Source organism: Crocodylus siamensis, chromosome 4 (genome assembly GCF_052110815.1).
Source record: "Crocodylus siamensis isolate JL-2025a chromosome 4, ASM5211081v1, whole genome shotgun sequence".
NCBI classification, from domain to species: Eukaryota; Metazoa; Chordata; order Crocodylia; family Crocodylidae; genus Crocodylus; species Crocodylus siamensis.
Genome location: NC_143398.1, coordinates 139,203,828 through 139,231,755, shown reverse-complemented (window position 1 = coordinate 139,231,755; position 27,928 = coordinate 139,203,828). Strand labels below are relative to the sequence as shown.

The 27,928-nt window shown below is 45.6% G+C and overlaps 1 protein-coding gene across 5 annotated transcripts in view; it reads right to left on the bottom strand.

Annotated features, from left to right (window-relative positions):
- The window catches only part of TSPAN11 (tetraspanin 11), a 221,790-nt gene that overhangs the window by 119,923 nt on the left and 73,939 nt on the right, over window positions 1-27,928 (bottom strand). For all 5 annotated transcript variants that reach the window (XM_090043911.1, XM_090043913.1, XM_090043912.1 and 2 more), the window contains exon 3: window positions 11,790-11,981. In XM_090043911.1, coding sequence (XP_089900037.1) covers window positions 11,790-11,981 — 192 coding nt within the window. The remainder of the gene's footprint in view (window positions 1-11,789; window positions 11,982-27,928) is intronic.

Here is a 27,928-nt window from a genome sequence, read left to right as displayed (position 1 = left end):
AAATTAAGTACCCCACATTACATTTACAGCATTAACTGGAGGAAAATTAAAATGTTCTTAAGCTGCACCAGACACTTTAAGTTAAATGTTTAAGAGTATTTGAGGGCAGATAAATGCCTAATGGGACTTTCAGAGATGTCCAGATGCCCTAATCTCACTGAAATCAATAGACACTTTTAAAAACCTGATCAGTCACTTATGTGAATCCTTAGACACCCAAACACCCTTAAACCTCTGGTCCTTAATAGTCCATAGGGAGAGGTTTGCAAAGCTTGAAGATGTTTTAATTCACAGCATTTGGCCAAAGAACTAGACTTAGCAAAAACATATTTGCAAAAATCTGAAGGAAAAAACCAAGTTTTCACTCAGGATGGACATGACATTTGTATTCACATTTTTTCCCAGGTGAATCCAACCCTAAGATTTAACTGCTGGTACAAATCTAAGTACTTTTACCTGCTCCCTATAGGATTGTTACCCATAGCAGAGACACAGATACTTCTGCCCCAGCTAGCACATGAATTGTGGGTACAAATTAGGATTAACCCAAACTCTTCCAAATACAAGTTGTTCATTGCAAATTGGAGTTTTTGACATTTATTAATTTATTGGTCTAGAAAGTTATGGGCCTTTCTTAAAACTCTTGGATTTTTTTTATCAGAAAACCAAAAACTTAGAAAGTCATAGAGTGGTAGAAAGGACTCAGGCTGGAAGGGACTTCCAGAGGTCAGCTAGTCCAAGCCCCTGCCTGAGGCAGGATCATCCCTACCCAAACCATCCTATACAAATCCATAATCTAAACTCTACATAAGACTACCATCAGCTCTGACACAACACAGACCTGACACCGTAACCTGCCACAGGTAAAGCAGGAGAAACACAGCAGTCAGTGTCTTGCTTCTATGAACTATCAATATATGCTCAAGAGATTCAAGTAGGGGCCCAGGACCCTCCGCTACAGAGGAAGTCAAAAACACCCATAGTTTACACCAAAGTTAAAATTTAAAGTTAAATGTTAAATAAGTTTGGGGTTTTTTTGGTTTTGCCATAAAAAGATATTTGATTTCCAATTAAAAGTCAACATTTTCTGCAGGAACCCTCCCACACAAATGGCAGCCCATTTTCTGACCAACAGTAGCATACATTAAAGGAAGATTTTTGTTTGCAATTTTTTCCTTGGCCGCTCTAAAAGTTTACCAGTCAAACAGACATTAGAACTGTCATAAAAACAAAACCAAAAAATACCGCCCATATTATACTAGAGTGTTATGTTGAAGGCCCCAAAACTATAGGAAATGAAGTGTTCTTCCTATAAACAGGTTTCAAATTGTCAGACCTCTTTAAGGAAAGATTCCTCCAGCCCCTTAGGGAGTCTCCAAATAACTATTCATCAGCTTCTATTTAGAATACTACAACATGCACTATATTCTTCTCCTATTTTGGAGACACAGCACTTGGAACAGTCTCACAAACCATGATATCTGTTACCTGTGTTCATTTGTCCAAAAGATCCACAAGATTGTCCACCCCCTCACACACAACAGCCATAAAGCACCCTATAAGTCCTACAGTGTGTCACAGGTAAAACACAAGTGACAACAGGGTGGTGCCAATGCCTCATCACTAAAATGACAGGAATTTGTTGGGTTAACATATACTTGGATGATATTGGGAAGAAGACCGGGCCTCACAACACAAAGTAAGGCTAAAGCCCCATGACCTTTATCAGTCTGGCTTCGGGGAAAAATCTTTCCTGACTCCAGATTTAAATATCAGCTAGAGCTTGAATGCATGAGCAAAACCCACCAGCCAGGTACCCAAGTACTTTCTATATGTGATGAACTAGCAAGATCACTATCATACCACAGTTAAAACAATGCTTTAGCAGAATGCAATCTCTTCCACTGCCCTACAAACCACATCTATAAGTCAAATAAAGCATTCAGTGGGGGAAAAACAATTTATTTCTGGCTCCATAGTAGCAACTAGCAGAAACTCTGCAGAACAGAACTGACAACTGCAAGCCTTGTAGAGAGTGGATTTCTTCTTCACTCCCTCACAGAGACATCAAATACTTGAGTCTGCACATCACATCCACTGATCATTGCTTCAACGCTCCTGTCATATCAGAATAACCCTTCCATAAACTTGTCAAGCTCCACCTTGAAGCAAATGACCACTCTAAAAAATGTCACTCTTCAGTGGGCACATCTATGTGGGACGCTTTATTGTGATTAGACTAATTTAATTCGCATTAAAGCATCACCCTCTACATGTGCGCAGGACTTAAATTAACCTCGCTAGTTACTGTGCACTAGCACATGTGTATACGCTGCCTCAGGTGCAATTCTGTGCCCAATCAGCTACGCCAGCAGGAGGTTAGCCTCCTGCTTGGGGTAGAGCCATGTGGCTGGCAATTTCTCCAAACACATGGCAGGGATAGCTCTTTGGCTGTCCCAGGCTAGCCTTCAGACCCCTGGCCTGAGCCCCAGGGCCTGTGCCAGCTGCTGCCTGCCCCTGGGCATTGTGTCCCACAGCTGCAGACACATGCTGGCTTCAGCAGTCCTGCAGACTCCAACTCTGGTCCCCAGTGCCTGTTCCACCAGTTGCCTGCCCCCTGGGCACTATACCGCTCTGCTGTGGGCATGTTCCAAGCCCTGCCAGCACCCGCAGTCCCTGCCTGAGCCCCCAAGGCCCCTGGCAGAAGCTGTAATGGCAGCTTCCCTGCTGCTGCATACAGCATCCTAGGGCTCCAACTGGTCTAAAGAGACTGCTGACCTCATAGCAGTCTGAGGTTATGCCAAGGTACAGAAGCAGTTTGCCTGGGGCAGCTGATCAAATGACCACATCTATGAAGGGATGGAGGCTTGCATAAGGGAGTGCAGCCACCAGCGGCCTGGGCACCAGGGCTGCATCATAATCAAGGCCCTGTGAACCCAATGGGTTCACATCACAGACCACAACCACTGGTCTGGGACTACCCACAGGACCATGCCCTTCATGCATCAGCTAGACTGTCTCCTGGCTACACTGGACCCTGGCAAGGGCTGGCACATGTACTCCAGCACAGGCAGGCTGCCAGAACCTCCACCACAATGCAGCAGTGACGAGCAGGCTCCAGGGGAGCCCCTCAACTCCTGACCCCAGGCGCTGCAAGCCTGGTGGCATAGATGCAGCAGTGATGAGCAGTCAGCCAGGTGGGAGCCCCTCACACCCTACCCCAGATGCCACAGGCTTGGTGGGATTGAAGCAAACTGCCTGGCCTGTAGGGAGCAGAAGAGGGGGCACTGGTCCAGAGCTGCTGCAGTGACAACTGCTGGCAGTAGCCAGCCCTGGCCTGGCTTGGGGAGGAAACAGGGAAGGCACCCTGCGTGCTGCAAGCAGGAAGTGGGCTGCCTGTCCCCACAGAGGGAGTGGGAATGGAGGGTTCAGATGCTGGCTGCCTGTGGCAGAGCCCACCTGGACAACTGTGCATGCACAACACCCGAGCAGACATTGGACAGTGCACAGCCCCTCAATACAGTACATGTTATCTCTGAAATATTGCAAATACATAAAGATCCTCTCTGTCCTTACTCTGCAAGTTCAGTAGCTGCATGTAGGGGAGAACCACCAGCTGCCAAAGGAGATGCACCGGCAAAGTGCAACCACTATCAGCAGGTGCCTTCTGCATGTGCCACCTCTATCAGCAGCGTACACAGGAGCACACCCCTGCTATCGGATGGGCTGGTCACAGTGGTGAAGGAATGACTTGTAGAATCATGGGCCTGGCAAGCCCAGGACCTGGAGTGGGAGCAGGAGAGGGCCTGGGAGGACAGTTTCCTCCAGGAGAGATTCTTTGAGGCCCAGGAGTGGCTGGATGCCATGATGGCCTCAGCAGTGGAGGCCACCAAGGAGAACCACTGGGTGCTGGACACCATCTTGGCCCTGGCAGTCAGCTTCATGCTGCCTGGTACCCAGCACCTGGCCCTGGCCCCTGGCAGCTGCCTGCTGTCCAGCCTCCAGCTCTAGTCCTGCTTGACCCCTGGCAGCCATCCACAGCCCAGTGTCAAGTCCCCGCAGTGGGGTTGGGATGATGTTCACCTGCAGTGGCCAGGACCTGCCTCTGCTCCTGAGCTGGGTCTCCTAGCAGCCTGGGCTCCCACTTGACACTTGCCTGGCCACCATGCAGCCCCTGAGTGGGAACTGCTCTGCACATGGTGACCCGCTGGCCCTGGCCCTGGCCCTGTAGTGGAGGAGGGGGAGCAGGATGAGCAGGCTGGACCCACGGCCATGTAGCCAGAGGCCAGGGGTGCCAGGCACCTCCACCCCATTGTTCCCCCCGAGCATGAACAATGCATGCCCCCAGAGGCTGGAGGAGCATGGTGACTACCTGCAGGCAGTGGTGGTGGCAGTGTTGGCTGTGAGGGTGTGGCGGCGGTGAGTGGAGACTGCCTGCAGGTGGTCACCATGATGTCGGCAGCAAGGGAGGGCTGCGTGGGGACCACTTGCAGGCGACTGCGGTGACATCAGTGGTGAGGGGAGGCCGAGTAGGGACTGCCTGCAAGTGGCCACAGTGGTCTCAGCAGGGAGGCGGGCAAGTGGCATGCAGCGAGTGGGGACCACCAGCAGCTGCTGCCTGTGCTGTCAGTGGCAGTGAGCAGGGACCTTGAATCGACAGCTGGGGCAGGGGGAAATGGCAAACACCCACAGAAGCCAGCAGTGGCTGTGGCACCAGCCAAACTCAGGCAGGGGGCACATACCCCCCCATCGTACCCCTCCTATGTCCCTGAGAGTTCACACAACACATTGTACATAGTTGCCAAGGGAAGAGGGTGCTTTATTGGTGGTAGGCATTGGGATTAGGGGTGCAGTCTGTTACCATCCCTTCTCTACAGAGCCCACCAATGTGTTCCACTAGAAACAACCCTTTGGGCTTTATGTTTAAATTATAACTGTGTTGTGTGAGGGAGTTCTGTGTGTGGCTAAAGAGGTTTAACACTACACAGCTAAATATTTTTACCTTGAACCTGTTTAAAATTGTGTACTGTCCTTAGCACTCAATATGTTGGGAGGAGAGGGGCTTCAGCTTAGTAGAGATATATACACATCTGTGCTAGAATCCAGGGCAAAGCAAACCACAAGGTAGTTTTCCAGCTTATCACTAGGGTCTCCCTGTCAAACACTTAGTACTTATAATGTAAGAGGTGATAAAAATCTTGTTTCAGAAAGCATGTGTTACTTAATTTGCTGAGCAAATCCCCTTATCTTTAGTGAGAATATTCATGTAATGGTAGAATGAAGTCCCTAGTAGTTATCCTAATGACTGCTATGGGGACTGAATACCTTACAGGATTAAGAATGAGTTACATGACCCTTTTACCTCTAGGTCATCTTTATGTCCAACCAAAGCTTTTATAGATCAATGACTGTTTGGGATCCAGTATGAAGACAGCTGCCTACTTTGCTATAGATTTCTACTGAAGTAACTCACTATAACAGTGACCCCTGCTTCAGGCATTCTCAGTAAAGGTGCCTGGATTGGAATGGACGTGGAGAGCGAACTACACAGTTATACCTCGAGAGAGTTGCTGCCTGTTCTGTAATTAGAGGACATAAGCTTCCTGACCTATCAAATAAGCCAGCACTTGACACAGGCCCTATATCCATGGCTTTGCTGTAACCAATCCATCTTCTTGTTTGAGCTGGCAAAAATTTGACTCAGTCTTTCATAGCTTAAAGGTGCAACATGTATTGGATAAAGCTTCCTTTGTTTGCTTGTGGAGGTTTTTTGTTTTGCTTTGTTTTTGGGTTCGGTATTTTTGGAATTTTTTTTCTATCTACTGTATGACGTTTGTTCACTAGAGAAAATCCAATGGAGGCAATTTGCTTTTATGTTCATTATGCCTTTCATTCCAATCGTTATTCATTGTAGTCTTGCGATAAGCATAGTCTTGCAATATGCTGAAATGTAATTTGGCTCATTTAAGGCAAATACCCATCTCTCCCCTCCTGATATAACAAATGCATAGGGATAATGAATGGCTGTGTATGGCAATCTTTTTGTACACTGCATTACACACATTAGTTATAGATTTTTATCTTGGCTTTTAGCTTTCCTATGCAGCCAAGGTTTATCCATCAGTTCATTTTCTTGATAATGCACACACTGTGTTGGCAACAACATAGTTCTGCTTATGTTTGAAATGAGAACAAGAAAATGAGGTTAAAGACTATTTCTTTGTTCCAGAAACTTCTCTGGGTATCGTTCCTTTCTCCCTTCAGTCCCTTTTTCTTCTTCTCTTTCCTTTCTTCTGTTTCTCTCTCTCTTAGGAATCAGGGAAATATAAACAAGAGGTTTAACTGCTTAACTAAAAATGTGCCAGACTGTGAAAAGCCTCTTCTTTTGTCTGTACACAAAAGGTCACATCCCCACGATAAACAGCAAACGTATCGTGTTTCTGAATATCATCTACAAGTAATCTTAATTGTTTTGGGCAGGCTGCTTCTTAAACCAAAAGCTGCAAAGCCATGTCCCCCCACAGCTCTGAGAGCAAGGTCATTCGCACTGTAGAGCAACAGTGCTAATTAGTCTGCCTGTAGCACTTCACAGGCTGAGCCTATCCTGCTTTCAGCGTTAGCATGCTTCACAATGCCACTCTGGAATGATCCAGTCTATGAGATAGTACCTGCCTCATGCATTTTGGTATTGTTACTTGATTGTTTGGGAGATTTCAAAACTACTACCCTCAAATAACTTGAAATCTCCTTCTGAGGCTGAATACGATTTTAATTCAATGGCCAATAAAAGTACTGAACTATGTGTTTTGTTAGAAAAACAAGATGACCCATGACAAGCAGATGACCCTTGAGAAGCATATGACCTTTCCCTAAGCTTTAAGATAGCTTTTTGCTAACAGTAAGCAAACTTGTTCTGTGTATTTTGTAACTCTGTAACAGCAAGCAAGAAAACAAAACCCCAAAGCTAGTGGAAATTCCCCAAAGACGCACACGCATATATGCCTTATGCCTATGTATACCTATATTTGCATATGTATGACCTGTTAATGTAAAAGGTGCCGGCAAACTCAGATCCGAGGAACTCTTTGTCTGCTAGGCACTGAGTAACCCCTCTGCAGAGAAATAAATCATCTTGCCGACACTCCCTCATTCTCTGCCTAATTGATCGCAGCTAGGAATGAGCCCAGAGACAGGACATGGCCAGTGCTCCTCGGTGTATGAGCACACCCTTCAGTGTATGGGTGCTACGCAGTAGCTGGCCAATTTCCCCTACAGTTTACATCAGAAAGAAGCTGCTCATGACAAGCCTGAAGCAGCCGCACTGATGCCTTTCCAGGTTTGCAACGTGTGTCAGAGCAGGTAGGCAGGGCATGTTTATGGGTGGTCCATCCCAGCACATGACACTGTTGCAATGTAGACATACTCTAAGAGAAAACAGACCTATGAATGAAAAGTGTTAAAAGGATGTGGTAGCAAACACACATCGACAAACAGCAGAGTCTGATGCAAGGAAGCGTGCAACCAATTAGAAAAATATGCATAACCTAAATCTTCCCTGAAGCACACTTAACATTTTAGCAAACAAAAGCTTTCAGATTTAGATTCAGTTGGGTGTTCATAAGCAACGACTGTACAAATTCTCAAGCCATACAACCCTTCTTATTAATTAGCATAACCATATATAATTAAGCATGACTAAAGGCCTTGCAGTTACAACAGTCACAGTGGGCGCATCTACACGTGGAATTAAGGCACATGAATAAACTCTGCAGCTTCCTTCTCCAAAATGTATTGCTCCTGGATGCCATGTCTTAACGAGAGCCTGGGACTACAACATGTTGAGCCAGCTCAGAGCAGCCCTGGCTGGCAGAATGCCCAGGGGGCCAGCCTGGCAGCCTGGGGCTGCTCCCCCTGGTTCAATGTGCTACAGAGGGGCTGGCTGGGGCATGAGGGCGCTTCAGCGTGGGGCTAGCGAGCAGAAGAGGAGAGCGTGAGTCAAAGACTGACTCAGTGTCCAAAGTGCATCCCCTACGCCACCCTTGGGCCGGTGCTGTTCAACATCTTCATTAGCGACCTGGACGAGGGTGTGGAGAGCACCCTGTTCAAGTTCGCTGATGACACCAAGCTGTGGAGTAAAGTGAATACCCCGGCCGGCAGGGACAGCATCCAGGCAGACCTGGATAGGTTAGAGAAGTGGGTGGATCTGAACAGGATGCGGTTCAACAAGGACAAGTATAGGGTGCTGCACCTGGGGAGAGGGAACCAGCAGTATGGTTATAGGTTAGGGGCTGACCCTCTCGGCAGCACAGAGGCAGAGAGGGGTCTTGGAGTCAGGATTGACTCCAGGACGAATATGAGTCGCCAATGCGACAAAGCAATAGGCAGAGCCAACCGCAACCTGTCCTGCATCAAAAGGGGCATCACTAACAGGTCCCGAGAGGTCTTGCTCCCCCTTTATGCGGCACCGGTCAGACCGCAGCTGGAGTACTGTGTCCAGTTCTGGGTGCCGCACTTCAAGAAAGGGGTGGAGAACCTGGAGAGGGTCCACAGGAGGGCCACTCATATGGTTGAGGGCCTCCATGGCCAGCCCTATGAGGAGAGGCTGAGGGACCTGAATCTTTTCAGTCTCCGCAAGAGGAGACTGAGGGGGGATCTTGTGGCTGCCTACAACTTTATCAGGGGCCACCAGCAGGGATTCGGGGAAAGTCTGTTCACCAGGGCCCCCCTTGGAGTCACCAGGAACAATGGCCATGAGCTGAGGGAGGATAGGTTTTGGTTAGATATTAGGAAGAACTACTTCACAGTAAGGGTGGCCAGAGCCTGGAATAGGCTTCCCAGAGAGGTGGTGCTCTCACCTTCCCTGGAAATCTTCAAGAGGAGACTGGATAGGAACCTGGCTGGGGTTTTATAACCCCTGCCACCCCCAGTGCTCCTTCCTGCCCATGGCAGGGGGTCGGACTAGATGATCTGTCTAGGTCTCTTCCGACTCATTGATTCTATAATTCTATGAAATAACATTCATATTACTGGAAGACTGAAAAAATTTGTAAGAGCCACTAAACTCTTGTTGGAAACTTAGAAACACATTCTATTTAGGAACACTTCTGCTTTTATCATATATCTGCATATCACATTATACAACTTGCAAGACAAGTACATTCAAATGTCTTAAAAAATGTTACATATGGCAAAACATTCAAATAAAGAAAAATGAGATTAGTTGCTCTATAATATGCCAATTCTAGACTTTCCCCCAAATACTAAGTGGCTTAATATAATGATATTTTTCTTTATTTCCTTTCCATTCTTAGTAATTTATGACACCTGAATGAATAAATAATCCTTCATTCTTAAAACTTCATCTACTCCTGCCAGTTAGCACTTTTGCAAAATCACAATACTATTATAATACAAATGGTCACTCTAGAAATGAAACATTTTCTCTCTCTAAACTCCAAGTATTTCTCTTCAGCTATAATAGGTCTAATTCTTATTAATATTAAAGCCCCTTTACACAGCTCAGAGTGAAAAATAGCATTACAGTGATATACAGGTTTCCTTTGCTTTACACAGGTTCTGTATATGCAAATTCACTCTTATGTGATGACCCTTTTTATACCAAAAATTTGTTATATGCGAGGTAAATTCACTCTTATGCGATCAGTGTGGCGGACACCGGCAGTCAGCTGTTTTGGGCAGTGCACTGTGGGAGTGACGTGCACCAAAATACAGTCTCACTTATTGTCTGCAACATGTTTCTGTAGTTACCATCCCCATTATGATAGTGCCCTGTGCTTGTGTGTACTGTCTGATGGTGAGTGCCAAAATTGTCTTGTCAAATGGGTAGAAATGGGCCTGGGGGTCAGTACAGTTGAGGTCTTGGAACGTATCCCTATTTGTTACATCATAAAGTGTATGAATGACTTTAAAACCAGAAGCGCTGGCGGCAAAACCAGATGTGCTGCCGGTGCTTCTTTTAGCACCCCCGCTCCCCAGCCAGTGCCAATATCAGGGGAGCACTGGCTGGTGTTTCTCTCAGTGCCCCTGCTCCCCAGCCGATCAAAGGCCAATCTCAGTCAATCTATGCGTCGCCTATAATAAAGTGGGTTCCCTTTATGTGAATTTGAGTTATGTGCTGTTTTACAGAAACGCATGTACAGCATAAAGAAAAGGAAACCTGTACAGATAATATACATCTCCTTTATGGCACCAGAGATGCATACAGAGGCCTTAGCACACATGAAAATTACATCCAGGTGAGCTGGAAGTCTTGAGAGGTAGGAGTGAGGGGAAGGAAATGGAAACGAAAGGTGAAATAAAGGGGAAAAGAAAAGCTTGCCAAAATTCTCAAAGTTTAGAAAATGGGACAGAGTTACTGGGAGTCCTGTGACCCTCCAGTTAGCTTCCTGCAGAAGGAGCCTCCAGCTGGATTCTACTAGCAACCACCCCTGTCGGCTGCAATAGGAGGGTGTGCCCAGGATGGAGGAGCTGCTGGACAACTTCCCACTAAAGAATTTGCTCACAGAATTAGATTCACCCCCTGCTACCTACCAGCACTAGGTCTACGAAGTGCTCAAGTCACCCTTGGTTTTTAACCCTCTGCATAAGGTACTTAGTTCCTCTTTAAGTTCTCTGCCAGGTGCATCAGCTCTTAAACTGTGGTGAAAAGCGACTCTTTGAACACAGTACTGTGGGGCTCCCTCTACTTTGCTGCTCAGTTAGCTCAGGCCAAATGTGCTCAGTTTACAAGCACAATAAAAACTTTTTTTTCTAACTCACTGTCCTGCAGACAGCCTGGAATATGATTGAGAGCAAATACTTTCCTTTCTTCACATCTTTCCCATAAGACGCACTCCAGTTGCAACATTATAACTGCAATGTCTCTGTGCAACCACACTGTGTCTAGATCTGTTGGGACTGACTGTTTTTAGTAGGCATGCCACGAATTAGACACCCCCCGCTCCCTGAGCACCATTCCAATCATCTCCCCCTGCTTGATTTGCTGTTCTGTTTTCTGCTCCTTTCTCTACCTTCCTATCCTCTCCCCAACCTGCCATGTGCCACATACAGCGGTGCCCATGCTACTGCCAATACAGATTGGCTACCACTTCTCCAGATCATGCCCTCTGTGAAACTAGTACAGTTCCCTGGTCACCAATGGATTTGCTCAGCTGCAACTGATTTTCCATTTTGCATTTAGTAAACAATTTTGCAGATGACGCACAAAGAATAAAATCCAGCTCCTTTTTTCCCTGAGCTATATTGGCTCTGCAGGGAGAAAAGATGTACAGAGCAATAAAAATATTTTCATTATTGAAGTTGTGAATAGCAATAGAAAGCAAGTCAGAGGAGTAAGAAGATGTTATTTTTAAAATGTCACTTTCATTAGGATTTCGATGTGCCAATCAGTATTTTTGAGGCCCTTTGCGTCTTTATTCTACCAGAAACTTTGGGGCCTTTCTGAATCCAGCCTTGATTAGATAAAATTGCTAAAAGTCACATTGCTGTTTTTATTCCAGAGTTTTCCGGCAGGAACAGCATTTGAAAGCATCTCAATTGCATCAAAAATACAAAAGAAAATGGTATATTTTGGAAGTCTTCCTTTAAAGACACCTTTTTTTTGTTAAAGGGCTCACTTAATTGTGCCCTATTCCTTTTCTCTAAACTAAGTAAAAGAATGATAGCAGCATGCTGTACTTGTATTTCTTTCCTTGCCATTGGAACTGCTAACATATATCTCTCTTATTAGTAGAATGCTACCATTAAAAAGACAGAATCCAGTTACTCACTGTAGAAAGACAACTCCTTTGTTCCCTGACGACTGCAGAGAATCCCAGAAAACCTGTAATCACCACAAGACTTCCTGCGAAGATCAGGATATATGCGGAAACTGCAAATGTACTAGATGCCAGGATATTCAGGTAGTTGCTCTTCTCAGTTAAGGTCCATATGCCAACTGCCATCACTGCAACACCACCCACCTGTGGCATACAAGGGAAAAGAAATGCTCAAGGTGAAGACACACTTTGAAATAATGTAGCTGGATAATTGGACAGAGCATACACCTTTGAGTATCAGTTTTTCACTTATCTACACAGCACTAAGGATGGAAGCTTGCACCAGGTGGCACTGTAACACATAGCCTTCCACGCTCTTAATGTGTGAGCAAGTTTTGACACTTAGAATGATAGGTTGTGTGGTTGGCTGTCTTGAGTGTGCAAGGATTGTATGGCAGCAGCTTGGGAAGAGCAGATGTGATATGAGGAATGGGAGAGTGTGTTCTATGACCTGGGTTCTTCTGATGAGAGGCAATTCTCAAATCAGGGCATTGTTGGGCTAAGGTTCCTGCAAAGTGCAACTGCCCTATCCATTGTTTGATCATTTCATTTTATGGAAAGTGTATACATGGGGGGGGGAAATAAGCAAGTTAATTTTATGTATAGCTGGACTTCCAGCCACTGACTTATCCTCAACGTGGAAGCCAGCAACCAAGGCCCCAGAGAACTCCTGCTGGTGTCAGAACAGGCAACAACAATTAAAAAAGCAGAGCAGAATTTAGTCTATTACGTTACCTCCTGCATTGTTGTTGGCAGCATCACAGAAATTAACATAACAGGCCAGCACCTAGTATCTTTTTTATTCCTAGAGCTGCTTCAATCACTTAAGAAGAGATTTATTATGAGATTTGATAGATTTGTTCCATCTAGTCTAATCTCCCATATCTGGGACAGATGGGGACCACCACTTTTGCTACAGAGTCAGAGCCTGGGGCCAAGGAAACCTAGTCTTGTCCTGTTGATATCGATTGTTTTAAATTGCTATCACCCACAGAGGCAGAGGATGTGCTTGGGGAGATAAGGGTGACCAGTTTTGAAATGGATCCATGTGTGTCCTGGCTTACTAAAAGCCACCTGAGGGAGACTGGGGCCACTGTTGGCAGGGATGGTCAACACCCCCTTCAGGAAAGCAGGTTGCTTAGATGATCTAAAATCTGCAATTTTGTGACACCTGCTCAAGAAACCATCACTTGACGCTAACTCCCAATTCACCCCACTCACCCAGTCTTCAACCTTCCCTTTTGGGGCAGTTCATTGAAAGGATGGCTGCCTGATAGCTCCAGGCACATCTGGATGCCACTGGTTTCCCATAGCCATGTAGGTCTGGCCTTCATCCTGGACACAATGCAGAGACTGTGCTCATAGCTTTGGTCAGCAGTCATTGCCTAGAAATCAACAGAAGAAACTGTGCCCTGCTGATCTTACAGACCTTTCAGGGGCCTATGAAATGGTTGATCATGAGGTGCTGATAAAGCACTTATATAACCTGGTAGGTATTTGCAAGACAGCTCTAAACTGATTCCAGTCTTTCCTAGCAGGGAGGTCTCAGAGAATGGCGATGGACAAGTGCCCATCCTCTCTTTAGGACTCTTTCTATGGGGTCTCCCAGGGCTCCACCTTGTCCCCTCTCTTGTTCAATATGTATATTCAATATGTATATGAGGCTGCTGGGCAAAACTGTACAAAGATTTGGAGTGAGATACCACCAGTAAGCTGATGACACCCAGCTCTACCGTTCCTTCTCTTCTGTCCCTGGTTCCAGTTTCAGTCCTTTCTCAAGTGCCTGGCTATAGTTGAAGACTGGATGGAGGTTAACCAATTGAAACTGAATCCAGATAAGACAGGGGTGATGGTGGTGGCACTGGGATATCTATTACTGTTGAAGTTCAGCTTTCCTTTGTCACTCGGGTTTGCAGCTTGGGGGTGCTCTTGGATCCTGTGCCACATTTGGATCTTCAGGTGGCATCAATGTCTCAGCGAGCCTTTCACAAACTCCATCTGTTGGAAAGGCTGTGACCCTTTCTTTCAGTTGAATCCAGCCACCCCAGATATGCTTTCATACCTCAAGATTAGACTACTGTAATGTGCTCTCTTCAGGGCTGCCCTTGAAAAAGAGCAGGAAGCTGCAACCGGTGCAGAACACAGCAGCCCACTTTCTGATGGGGATGGGTCACTATGAGCACATAACCCCAGGGTCCTCACTAGCTCCCAGTATCTTTCCAGGTGCAATTCAAGGTTCTGGTTTTGACTTATAAGGTGCTAAAAAGTCTCAGCCCTACATAGGTAATAGACCACCTTCTCCCTTACATCCCATCACAATCCTTATGGTTGGCCAAGAGCTACTTTCTGTAAGTACTGTCTAAATGCCAAGTCCAACTGGTGAAAATGTGTGGGAGGTCATTCTCAGCAGGTGCTCCTCAGCTCTGGAACTCTCTCCCTTTAGCAGCTTGCCGAGCCCAAGCCTGGATACCTTTCAGAAGCAATGTAAGGCCTTCCTATTTGGGCAGGTGTTTAACAAAGTTAGGCTGAGATATTGGTTGGAGGGGAGCAGTCTCTGTTTTATGTGGATATTCTAGTTTCCTTTAAAGCTGTTTTGTCCCCCTGCTATGCTCCTGTTTTATAAATTATTCCAGGGCCATATCCTGGGCAGCGGGGGCAGGGGGGCGGAAAAAGGAGGAGGGTGCAATGGTGCAGTTGCACCCCCCCATTTGATTCTTGTAGAGGAAGGGCAGCAGCATTTCTCTTCAGGCAGTGCTGATGGAGTCAAATGACTTCATGGCTCATTATAATGTACCTGATTCATGCTAATTTCAGGTGCTAATGACACTCTCTGCTTTTTAATCGTCTTGATGTTCCATTATTAAGTTATCTTTTCTTCTGCAGTTCTGGTGTCTGTTAGTCATTCCTGGTAATATCTCTCTTCTGTTTCAAAGCCCTAGAGTCTGCTTTTAATTTTAGCTAAAATCATTAACTCAGGTGTGATAGCATAAACCCAGATGAACATTAACTCAGGTGTGGAAATGACTGACAGTTAAGTGTTAAATGCACTGTCAGAATGCTTAAGGAGGCTAGATTTTGTTTTAAGAATCTGAACAAGAGATGCACATTTAACTATAATAACTAAGGACTGATGTCTTTTGACTATTTTCCCTAGTTTGTTGCGTTTTTAGAACTGAATATATATTCTAGCAATTTAGTGCACATTCCAATAAAGTTATATTCACTTTTGCTTTGATCCTAAACTAATATAAGCCTAGGCCTCTAGTATATCAGTCAAGCTTCTAGTTTCTTTTTACCTGGAGAAAAATGCATGTTGTGTTATATGTGTTGTTTCACCTCACCATCTGCACTGGCATTTTCAAACTGCTACATCTGCCCATGAGTTATTCTGTCCTCTTATTGGTTCTGAACTACCATGGCTTCCACATAATTCTTACAATATCATAACATAGAAGACAACAAAATCTGCTACTTACAATGGAAAATCCCCAGCCTAAAGAAAAAAAAGTCAGACAACACAGCAGCATCTTCTTAAGCCTGTGCAAGAACATCCCAAGGGGACTCATCATCTGCAATCCTCTAGCTAACATTCACAATTCCATATACATAACATAACTATGCAGGAGAACTTCAGAGAAACTGAGAAACCATCTGCTTCACCTACCCTACTCCAAAAGAGATCAACTGAAACACAATACACTGACTTCTGCTACTAAACTAAGAGACATTAACCTGGAGATGTACCTGACTATTTTGCAGCATACTCAAATGTACTACCAGAAATACCTGATGACAGCCATCCAACACAAGACAAAAAAGTGGAATCGGGTATCCCAACAGAGCCAGCTCACAAGCAACACAGGAGGGAATCAAAACAGCAATACTCAAAACACAAACATCATCAACCTATCGTAACACATGCTACTCCAATCTGAAATATCTGTACTCTCCAAAGGCTTAAACTTCTGCTCAGAGAAAAGCCTAACAAGATACTAATATGTGAAGAATTAGAACAATTCTTTTGCAGACATCACCTGAAAGAATACTTCCAGAACCAGGATACCACCACCTCTTAACAATACGCAGAGGGCAGCCACCAAGGAGGAGTATACCTCCTTGTCTTGCGCTTGCAGGGAAGTAGTGAGGCAGATACTGAACTTAAGTTGGCAACAAAGATTAAGAGTAATAAAAAGTAAATAGGGAGCAAGAAGGTGGCACAGGGTAACATAGGGCCTCTATATAATGGTCTAGGGCAACTTGTAACAGACGGGATGGATAAAGTGGAGCTTTTAAATGACTTTTTTGCATCTGTGTTCCTGGACATGGATACAAACACACCTCCCAATAAAACTTTAGTCTGGTGTGAAAGAAATACCAATCCACCTATGGTTAGTGCTGACCTAGTGAAGGGGCACTTGGAGGGGTTAGACATATTTAAGTTGGCTGGCCCCAGTGATCTTCACCCAAGGTTACTAAAGGGATTGGCCGGTGTCATAGCAAAACCACTGGCGCAACTGTCTGAGCACTCTTGGCACTCGGGACAGGTCCCAGAAGAGTGGAAAAAGTCCAGTGTGGTCCCTATTTTCAAGAAGGGGAGGAAGGTAATTATAGGCTGGTTAGCCTCACCTCTATTCTTGGCAAGACCTTAGAAAAAATCATAAAGGATTACATTGTGGGGGGCCAGCAGGTAATACAATGTTAAGGAGAAACCAGCATGGGTTTATAGAAGACAGATCCTGCCTGACTAACCTGGTCTCTTTTTATGACCAGGTCACAAAGTGCTCAGATGCAGGGGTGAAGATAGATGTTATTTACTTGGACTTTAAAAAGGCTTTTGACACAGTGTCGCATCCAATTCTTACAAGCAAACTGAGTAGCTGTGATGTGGATTTTTTTACAGTAAGGTGGGTGAAAAACTGGCTTATGGAACGCACCCAAAGAGCGGTGGTGGATGGAGCAGTTTCTCCCTGGAGAGATGTGGGCAGTGGTGTCCCCCAGGGCTTTGTCCTTGGACCAGTGCTGTTCAATATCATCATCACTGATTTGGATGAGGGGGTTGAAAGCACTCTGTCCAAATTCATAGGCGGCACCAAACTATGGGGTACAGTTAACACACTGGAGGGCAGGGAGTGAATCCAGGTGAATTTGGATAGACTGGGGAAGTGGGTGGATCAGAACAGGATGCAATTTAACAAGGATAAGTGCAAGGTGCTGCACCTGGGGAGAAAGAATCTCCAGTACAATTATAAGCTGGGAAGTACCATTCTGAGTACCACAGCAGTGGAAAGGGATCTCAGAGTCTTAGTCGAATGCAAAAATGAACATAAGTCGTCAATGTGACAAGGTAATAAGCAAGGCTAACCACACTCTTTCTTGCATTAGTAGATGCATCACGAGCAGGTCTAGGGAAGCGATACTTCCCCTCTATGAGGCATTGGTCAGGCTGCAGTTGGAGTAGTGTGTCCAGTTTTGGGTGCCACACTTCAAGAGGGATGTGGATAATCTTGAGAGGGTTCAGAGAAGGGCTACTCATATGGTTGAGGGCCTGCGGGTAAGATCCTATGAAGACACACTGAGGGACCTGAATCTCTTCAGCCTCCGCGAGAAGGCTGAGAGGTGATCTTGTGGCTGTCTACAAACTCATTGCGGGGGTCAGCAGGGAATAGGGGATACTCTGTTTACCAGGGCGCCACTCCAGTTTACTAGAAATAACAGCCACAAACTAAAGAAGCTGACACTCAGCTCTATCTCTCTTTTTCACCTGACCTGTGCCTCATAGTTCCAATGCCTTTCCAGTACCTGGCTGCAACTGGGGACTATATGCAGCTGAACCAACTTAAGCTGAATCCAGACTAGACAGAACTGATAGTGTGCAACAGACCTCATGACTGGGGTGTGTATCTGTGTGGGGGGCAGGGATTGGGGCACCCATCATTGATGGCATTCACGCTCCCCTTGTCACATGTTTGCAGTCTTTGGGTGCTCCTGCATCCTCTGCTGCACCTGGATCTTCAGACTGCAAAGGTTGCTAGAGGCATCTTTCACAGCTTCATTTTGTGAGAAGGCTGTGGCATTTTCAGATCCAGATCTAACCACCATTGTGCATTCTTTCCCTACCTCCTGACTAGACTACTGCAATGTGCTCTTTGTGAGGAGGCCCTTGATGAGTATGGAAGTGGCAGCTGATGCAGAACACAGCAGCCCAACTTCTGGTGGGGTTTGGTTGCCAGGAATGCATGATTTCAGTTTTCTAGAGTCTGCATTGGCTTTCAATAGTTTTTTTGGACCAATTCAAGGTGCAGTGCTCATTTTGATCTACGAAGACCTACAGAATCACAGAATCATAAAAAATTAGGGTTAGAAAGGAGCTGAGGAGGTCATCAAACTGTGCTGCCAGATGCAGTAGTCTAGGAGCTCACCTTGCATGTGAAGACAAATGAAAAAGGAATAGAGTACTTCAGCATTTTCTGCATCCTGTCACTAGGTTACCTCCCCTATTCAGTAAGGGACCCACACTTTCCTGATCTTCCTCTTGTTGCAAACATACTTGTAGAAACCCTTATTTTTTCCCTTCATATCCCTTGCTAGCTGTGACTCCAACTTCGCTTTTGCCTTCCTGGTTTCATCCCTGCATACTTGAGCAAAATTCTTATGCTCCTCCCTAGGTGTCTGTCCAGATGCCTGTGGCATGCACAGTAGGGGGCACTACACACAAAACCACCTGCCTCACTTTGCAAGGCCAAAAACCACGCTTTGGGAGTCTTCCTCAGGGAGTCTACGGCTGGCTACCCTGCTTCCTGGGGAACACCCGCAAACCTGGAGTAACGCTGCCTCCACCTGGGCACTGGTCTCTGGTAGGGCTCTGTGCAGCCTAGGATACACAGACCCTGTGAACCTTGGGGGTGCTTTGCTCACAGTAATATTTCTGGGTGCTTCTTTCAGCCCGAAGTATCCGAAGACAGCATCAGGTAGAACTGAGGGAAATAAAAAAAAGACAAACTTTGCTGGCCAAGCAAAGGGGCAGAAAGCCTCCTCTCTCCACCACCACAGTGTAACACAGCAAGTCATATTGTGACCTGACATCTTTATTGATCAGAGGGAGGAAAGGGGAGTAATAGGAGGAAGTCAGAATACACTTTGAGCAAACATAAGCACGTGAGTTTTATCCAGTCTTGGATTCAATGATCCTTTTAAGACGCGACTAGCCTACACATAATTCCTAACTCCTGGCTAGTTTTCAGGGTTTTTTTTTACTTACAGTAATTCTCCAAGCCAAGGCCTGGGGCCTTTGCTTGCTGTTTTCAAAATTCCTGCCGGAAGAAGGGGACCCTCCCACCTCCCCCTAACTATTTATCTGCCCAGGTCACCTGATTGACCAGCTTGTACCAAGAAGAAAAGCAGGAGACAGGGGGGTCACCTGGGTTGGCCCAAGTGAGGGGCAGAGGGGGAGGGGATTTCTTTACACTGCCCACTTATAAGCTTTCTTTCTGTGGTTTAGCTCACTGAAAAGTTCCCTACTAAACCAACTTGATTATCTTCCATACTTGCTGGTCTTCCTGCACAATAGGATGGTTCATTCCTCTACCCTCAGTAAGGTTTGTTCAAAATTAAACTGTTTTTCCTGGACTCCTTCTCCTCAGATGGGCCTCCCAGTGGATCCTACCCATGAGTTCTCTGGGTGAGTTAAAGTCTGCTTTTCTGAAGTCCAGGGTCCTTACTCAGCTGCTTTCCTTCCTTCCTTTCCTCGGGGTCCTAAACTCAATCATCTTACGGTCACTGCTGCCCAACCTACCATCCACTACTATATTCCCCACCAATTCTTCCCTATTTGTGAGCAGCAAGTCAAGAAGAGCATGCCCCCTGATTGGCCTCTCCACCACTTGCACAATGAAGTTGTTCCCAACACTATCTAAAAACTTCCTGGATTGCCTGTGCCCTGCTGTATTACCCAGGCTGACTGAAGTCCCCCATGAGAACCAGAGCCTATGATTTGGGAAACTTGCACTAGCTGTTTGAAGAAAGCCTCATCCACCACATCTTCCTGGTCTGGTGGTCTATAGCAGACATCCACCACAACATCAACCTTCTTGCTCTCCCCTCTGACCCTAACCCAGATACTTTCAACAGGCTTTTCTCCAGTTTCATACTGAAGCTCTGAGCAATCATACACTCTTCTACATACTCCTTCTCTTCTCCCCTGCCTGACCTTCCTGAACAGTTTATACCCATCCATTACAGTGCTTCAGTCATGCAAGTTATCACAACCAAGTTTCTGTTATCCCAATCATAACATAGTTCCGGGACTGTGCAAGGACTTCCAATTCCTCCTGCTTATTTCCCAGGTTCTGTACATTCATGTACAGACACCTGAGATAACTAGCCAATTGCTCTACTTTCTCAAGAAGAATGAGAATGCCTCCCTTGTTGCCCACTCCTGCTTGTGCTACCTGCAGGTCACCCACTTCCCCACTTACTTCAGAGGTTTGGTCTCCAACACTACTGAACCTAGCTTAAAGCCCTCTTTACTAGGTTAGCGAGTGTGTCTCCAAAGATGATCTTCCCTCTCTTCATCAGGTGGATCCCATCTCTTCCTAGCAATCCGTCTTCTTGGAACAACATTTCATGGTCAAAGAAGCCAAAACCCTGCTGCTGACACCATCCGTGCAGCCATGCATTGATCTGCAGAATGCATCTGCTCCTGCTTGGGCCCTTCTCCTTGACTAGAAGGATCAAAGAGAACACCACCTGAACCTGAGCCCCTATCCCCTTCACCCTTACACCCAGAGTTCTATAGTCACTTTTGATATGCTCAGGATTTCCCCTGGCAGTATTATTGGTGCCCACATGAATAAGCAGAAGGGGTAGTAGTCAGAGGGCCAGGTGAGTCTCAGTAATCCTTCCACAACATCTCAGATCCAGGCTCCGGACAAACAGGTGACCTTGTGAGACAACAGGTCAGGCTGGCAGATGGATGCTTCCATCCCTTGCAGAAAGGAATCTCCAACTACCACCACCCGTTGCTTCTTCTTGGTGGCAGTGGTCTCTGTCCTTCCAGCCTTAGCAAAGCCTGGCCCATCCTCCTCCACCAACGAAACATGCTCCTCCTCCTCTGTTGTGAGGGCTCCATATCTGTTCTCTAGGCAAACTGCTGCAGGTAGAGATGAAGATTTCTGCTTGCTGCCAGAAGTCACAAGCTTTCAGTTTTCACTTTCCTGGGAGTTCATGTCCTCTCCCTTTTCTAGCACTGCCTCTGGCAGTCCTTCCTCTACAATCCTAGAGGTCTTCATCAGCATTAAATCAATGATGTCCTCATGGAGGAGGATGGTTCAGAGCCTTGCCACCTCCTCCTGTAGCTCTGTTGCCTGCTCTCTGAGGGACACCATGAGGAGGCACTGCTCACATTGCAGGCACTTCTCCACCTGGCCATCACTGGAAGGAACCCACAAGCCACAGTTTCCATAGCACCAAACCAGAACTTGGGTGGAAGCCTCAACATTGAGCATTCCTGCCTGGACAGAGACCTCACACGTACAAGTAGAGAAGGAGCTGGCACTGGCTTGTGCATTGCAACATCCTCCACCCATTTCTCTGTGTCTTTTAATCTGCCAACTCTCTCTTGCCGCCTCTCTTCAAAGCAGACCTTCCCTAGCAAATTTGTCTGTAACTGGACTGTTTACTGCTCCTTGGTCCCAAAAGGTTCCCTTTTCCCTGCATCCTCTCACCAAGCTTACAGTAAAAAAAGGTGAGAGAGCGTTTCTAAGCAAACTTCCTAACCAGCTTGCCCACACTCAGGACTTTAGTTAAGCAAGGGGTAAGTATTGGTCTAACTCCTAAGTTTTAGCCACTTACACTAAATATATGTAGGTTTAATGTAAGTAGGTCCTCGACTTATGTAGGTCATGGTAACTAGATGCGACTCCCCTTTGAAATCAGTCTTTCCTTCACTCCACCATTCCTGATTGCTGGCCCCTCAGAGGCCATACTGCTTTGCTACTTTGTGACCTGGTGACTGCTACATACCCAAGAAACTTATGTCATTATGATCCCTAAGGTTGGCCAAGAGCAACCTCCTGCAAGTATCATGAAGGTGCCAAGTTCATTTGGTAAAAAACCATGGGAAATTGTTCTTAGTTACTCCGCAGGTCTGGAACTCCCTCCTCCTTATAGCCCACCAGAGTTCAACATCTTCTGGAAGTGCTGCAAGAACTTTTTATTTGGGCAAGTGTTTAGCAAGCAAGATAAGTCGGGGTACAGTTTGGGGAGTTCTTGTTACATAAATATATATATATATCTTATTTAATATTGTATCTGCTTTTATAAGTTGTTTTGCTGTTTTTTCTGCAAGTTTCCCTGAAACTTTATGGGGAAGAACAGCATGTAAATCAAAGAAATACATAAATAAAACAATATAATAAAAATGCTGGCCAGTGATCCTCTTCCCCTTGTTGCAAAGTAATTGTATCTCTAGTTCTCCAGTCTAACCTTTTGCTGTCTATTATGCTACATGGGTCAGTCATAGGCAGAGTAGAAGGTGGAAAGCAAAGATTATTTTTGGTCCTCGCCCCTCCACTGTTCCTACCTGCTGAATGAATAGATGCCAATGCAATATTAGGCAAGCTTGGCAGTTTCAAAGTTGTAATTAATGTTTTTCAGGTGATTATCCCTAGGAAGTGTGCAAGAGAGTACAAATACGTTTTACTGATTTGTAAACAGGAGGCTAAATACACTCACATAATAATCCAAATCAAGAATCAAGTTATTAATTTACTTAATTGGCTGTGCAGGACAAATCAAAATCAAAGCACAGCATATCATGCACAGTTCCTTGGGTGTGCTAAAATTAGTGTGTTAACAGTTTTCAGTGCCTTCGGGTTTTTTCCTCAAACAAATAACATAAGGGAAGTACATGCTTTTGTGTACTGGCTTTACATTTTTACAAGTATTCCAATAAAAATAATTTCTTTCCATATAAACATCTGAATTTGTTTGAATATAAAATTTAAACCACATTAAGTGTGCTGTATTTAATTTTTTCCTAATAAAATATTTCAGACCAAATACTTGTGGCTATTGGGACGTAAAACTTCCATAGGGGCACTTTTTTTAGTTTTGTTTACTAAATATAAGTCAAATAAACATACTAAGTCAGATCACGCTCTATTTAGGGCATTGGAAAATGTTCCGGAAAATTTTCCAATTCAAAATTTTTGGAAAACCCACATCTCTGCATCACACATGGCTCAATTTACCTGCTTGATTATATCACAGCAGGGTGCAAGCAATTACATCAAAGTAGGCTGTTGATGACAGAGGGGAACAAAGTGGAAAGCAAACAATGCCAAAGATAAGGTACTGCCATGGAGAATACTACTACTACTAGTGGGCTTTAACAAAAACTGAGGATATCTCAGCTTCAGCTGGCTAAGCAAGATTATCCTTCCCAAGCTGGAATCTAGGATCAAAAAGGATACTAAAATCTTAAAGGCCTTGGCCTCAGGAGGAAGGCAGATTAGTATGTGGCTGCATTAGCAGCTGGAAAGGGATCTGTGACAGAGAGGATCTCTCCTAGCCCAGAGGTATGGAGCTCTGAGATTATTCCAATTTACCCAACATTAGCAAAGGGGGAATAAAATGTCTTCAAGAAGCAGATGGGATCTCTCACATTGTTTTGTACCCTCCCTGAGGCAAGTTGCTGTGGCCTCCCCTCTAACCTTGAGCAATCCAGGTCATGGTAACTAGATATGACTTTTACCTTTGAAATCAGTCCTTCCTTCACTCCACCACTCCTGATTTCTGGCCCCTCTCTCAGAGGCCCTCCTTGCATGTTTCATCTCTTCTACTTTGCTACTTTGTGACCTGGTGATTGCTTGGCTACCAAATTCCAATTCTGGCTAGTTAAATGCTGCTGCTTCGAATTTGCTTTGCAGTATCAGTTGGATGCAATAACAGGACTTGATTTTCCTCCCAGACCAATTTTATAATAGCTTAACTCTGTCAACTAAATTAGTTATCCCTGATTTACACCAGTGTAGGCAAGAGGAGATTTAGGTTCTTCTTCACTTCTTGTCCTGACATTGGCTAATCTGTAGTACTACTGAAGAAGCTGTTTCATATCAGTGGTGAAAGAAGTAAAATCGACTTGTTTCAACTTATTATTTCTTATTACTATCACATGAGCCCCTAAAAGCACCAGTTGAGATTAGAGCCCACTTTTGGTAGATGTATAACCATCTATTGAAAAAGGCAGCTCTTGCCCTAATACATTTATAATATATTCAGACAAAGGAAAAAAATGGTCCAGATACACAAAGGTACTGAGGCACCTAACTCTTGTTCAGCTCTCTACCTTTCCATTGACTTCAACAATAATTTTCCCTCTCAATCACCCCATAACAGACCAGACTTCAATGGGAAGTTAGGCACCTTAATTGTATGGCAGTTCTGGACTGAAGTAATTTGCCTCAAGCAACAGATCAAGCCAGTGAAAGCACTACAAAAAAAACCCTGGTGTCCCAAGTCCCACATACTGCTACCTAAGATCAACTGCCCTATCCATCTGACTTCCTTTCTTCCTGTTTTTTGTTAACATGATCACATGCTAGCTTCCCCTGATGACTGGATTATTTATGCCTCCACCAACCTCTTCTATTTTCACTCGGCTTCTGTTTCTTACTTCCACTGCTACTACTCGTATTTCAATAATGGCCTTTTAAGGAGAGAAGGGGAGATAAGAAAATCACAGAGCTGCACTTTCTAAGTAGTTCTGACTGTGGGTCAATTTCTCTCCTTCAAGACAAACTTCTCCCTGGGGCTTTCCAAGGCCTTGTGCCAAAGCATGCCAAAAGCGGTTTGCTTCTCCTTCTCAAGCAGTAAAAATGAAGGGGAAAAAGTTAAAGCTGTAATCACAGATCATCAACTGATGCACTCCAGATGGCTTTGCAAAGGGACGTGGGGTCAGCTCCTCAGCTGGTATGAGCTGGCACAGCTCCAATGACGTCAATGGAGTTTCACGCCGATTTGCACAGTGGAGGCCTATGGAAATTCAGTGGTCAGCACTCTAAAAACAATATCATCCTTGAAAAGGGAGAAGGGCTAAGTTTGGATGGCTTCTGTGTTGTTACTTAACCCTTGCAAAAATCATCTGATGCTATTGTTCTTCCCCAGGGTTCAGAATCACAGTTAGTGCACACCAGACCCTGGGCCCCTCTCCAATCCCCAATGGGTTGCTTCGGAAACACTCAAAGGAGCCTAAGACACTTAGTTGCCTAACTGAATTTCAAAAGGTATTGGGTGGACAGACAATGTTGCACTGGGGTTGGGTGTGGGAGCACCCAGCAGAGGCCAATCAAGATGCCTTTGCTCTTCTCCCTGTGAATGCTCTTTGTCAGGGGTGGGTAATTATTTTGGCTGGAGGACCACTTAATGAGTTTTGGTGAGCTTCCAACGGTTGCAAGGGTAGCCCTGCCCCTTGATGGGTTCCATGCCCCCTGGTTGCCATCTTGGGACCAGAAGTCCCACCTCTAACCCCTGACCTTTGCCACTAGACATCCTTTCCCTTGCCCTGTAAGTACTCCTTTTGGAAGGGAGGGTGCTGCCATCTTGAAACCAGAAAAAAACCCCAAATCATATAATAAAAAAATCAAACATCCACTGTAACTTATTTTAATTTTATTTAAATAAATACTTTTATTCTTATTTATGTGTGTTTGAGTAGTGTATCTAGAGGCAATTGCATAATAGCTCAAAATACAGTCTTACTCTTGTATATTGTATGTGGGGAGGGGTTGGGGACTGGGTGTGTATGTGTGGTGAGGTGTGAGGGGGTATGGTGGGTGGGGTGTGGGGGGAAAGTGGGGATGAATGTGTGGTATGTGGTTGGGGTGGGGGCAGTGGGAGGGTGTTGGTGTGTCTAGAGGTATGGTGGGGGATAGGGTGTGTGGGAGGGTGTGCGTGCATATGTGTGTGTGGAAAGCAGGGTCCTCAGAGTCCCTGGAGCTGCACGTGGTGGCAAGCACCATAGTATGCAGCTCCATGCACTCCCACCCTAGTCTCTAACCACAGGTGGTGGTAGCGTGCAGGGCCAGCCCCACTGATCTCTGCATGATGAAGCCAGCAGTGCAGATCATGGGGTTTGGCCAGGGCAGCTGGGAAAAGGGTGGAGTTGACTGAGCTCCATAGCACGGAGCTCCCCACTGTTTCCTATGTCCTGCATGCAGCACTGAGTGGGGCCAGGCTGCTGGCTCCATTGTGCACAGCTCTCTCCAGAGGCACATGGCTTGGGTGGATTGCACGCGAGCTCAGTGCTCCTGCTACCCCACCCTTGTTCCCCATTGGTCCCGGGGCACTGGCACGGGCCCCACGCTTCTGCCCACTACTGCCACCCTTCCCTTGCTGCTTCTCTACTTGTGCGCCAGCCAGCCACTGCTGCCACTGCTTCCCAGTCACGGCTGCCATTCCTCCCTGCCTGCCTGATACCACTGCTCCCCCCATCCCTTCCTCCCTCCTGGCCAGGCTGGCTCTTTGCCTCACTTTATGGTCCTGGTCTGCATGGGAGGACACAGTTCCTGGCTGCATGGCCAGGATCGCACGGTGGGGCTTGGAGCCAACCTGGCTCAGCTGCAGGATCCTGCCACTGCTAAGTCCTGCTGCTGGTGCCACATCAGCTTTAACAGGCAGCCACCAGCAGGTAATAATTTTTTTAAATTTTAGAGGGGCCCTGCCGGCCAGATAGAATGGCCTGGTGGGCCAGATCCAGCTCACAGGCCATATTTTGCCCACCCCTGCTCATAGTGGTGGCTCCAACTGCATGCATAAACAACACAGATGTGCTGAAGACAGTCTAGATTCTCTCTCGCAAGCCCTCCTGCTCTCTACCCTCATACTTCCCAATTACTGGCTTAATGCAAAACTATATTTCACCCCTCAATAACTGCTAGTATGGTTACACCACCGTGTTCATGGTGATGCTGAAAGACAAAAGAAGCTTAGAGTTAACAGTGGAAAAGAATCTTACAGCTCTTGGCATCCCTGAAGTCAAGGAAACGTGACTGTCTGGAGCTCTTTTAGATCTAAAAGGACTGGAGCTTTGGTTAGTGTGCAGATTCCACAAGAGCTGTCTTGGCTTTCAAGGGCAAAGCATTTCTTTGCTTCAAAAGAGAGCTCTCCTGCTTCTCCCAGAACAGCCCCGTCAACATGGGAAACTTTAGGAAGAAACCAATGCATACTGAAATCAGTGAGAAGAGCTGAGCATCTGATGTATAATTGATTATAGTTTGTTCTCGCATATTCCACCTCCCTTGATGTGGGGTAGGGAGTAGAGGAGCTCCTCTGTGGCCAAGGAGCATGGGGATGAACTTTGCAGGGAACTTATCAGGATTAATTGTATTTTGACTGATAAATGTGTAGAGTGAACTTGGCCTTAGCATTTGCTCCAGGGACCAAACCTTCAGATGCCTAAAAAACAGATCTCCCAATAGCAGTGGAACAGGATTTTTATGCATGTTTACTGCAGACTCATCTGTGCTCCTGTTGAAGTCAATGGTAAGAAAGATAGCAATGGCAGAACTCTCAACCAGCTACAAAGATGCTGAGTTCAGCCAGTCGCAAATGCCTTTGAAAATATCACCAACTCCACCTCTAACTTTGGGTCAGTCATCGAATGCAAGAAAGTTTCTAATAAAATTTGGGGCTGGACCGGATAATCTGTAAGGTCCCTTCCAGCCCCTAACTATGAAACAGTAATTTAATGTACAAATTCCATCAGATTCTCTGGGTATCAAAATACTGGTAACACACTGCAAAAATAGCAATAAATGCATCCAAACAAGGGAATTTCAAGCAGAAGGAGAAGCAATAAAGGGTGCTGTAGGAGGTTATGCTCTTTATGTTTGGCATTTGTGATTGTAAATATTTTAAGAGGTCAATAATAAGAGGATATTTGTGAGCTGAAACACTTCTGAGAGTATGGAACTAATTCTACCTTTTAGGGTTTGGTTGTCCAATATTTTCTGCATGGTACAAGCACAGATGATGTATTTATCAATTTATTTGAATGTGTAACTCATTTTATAACCAGCCTGTATGTATTAAAG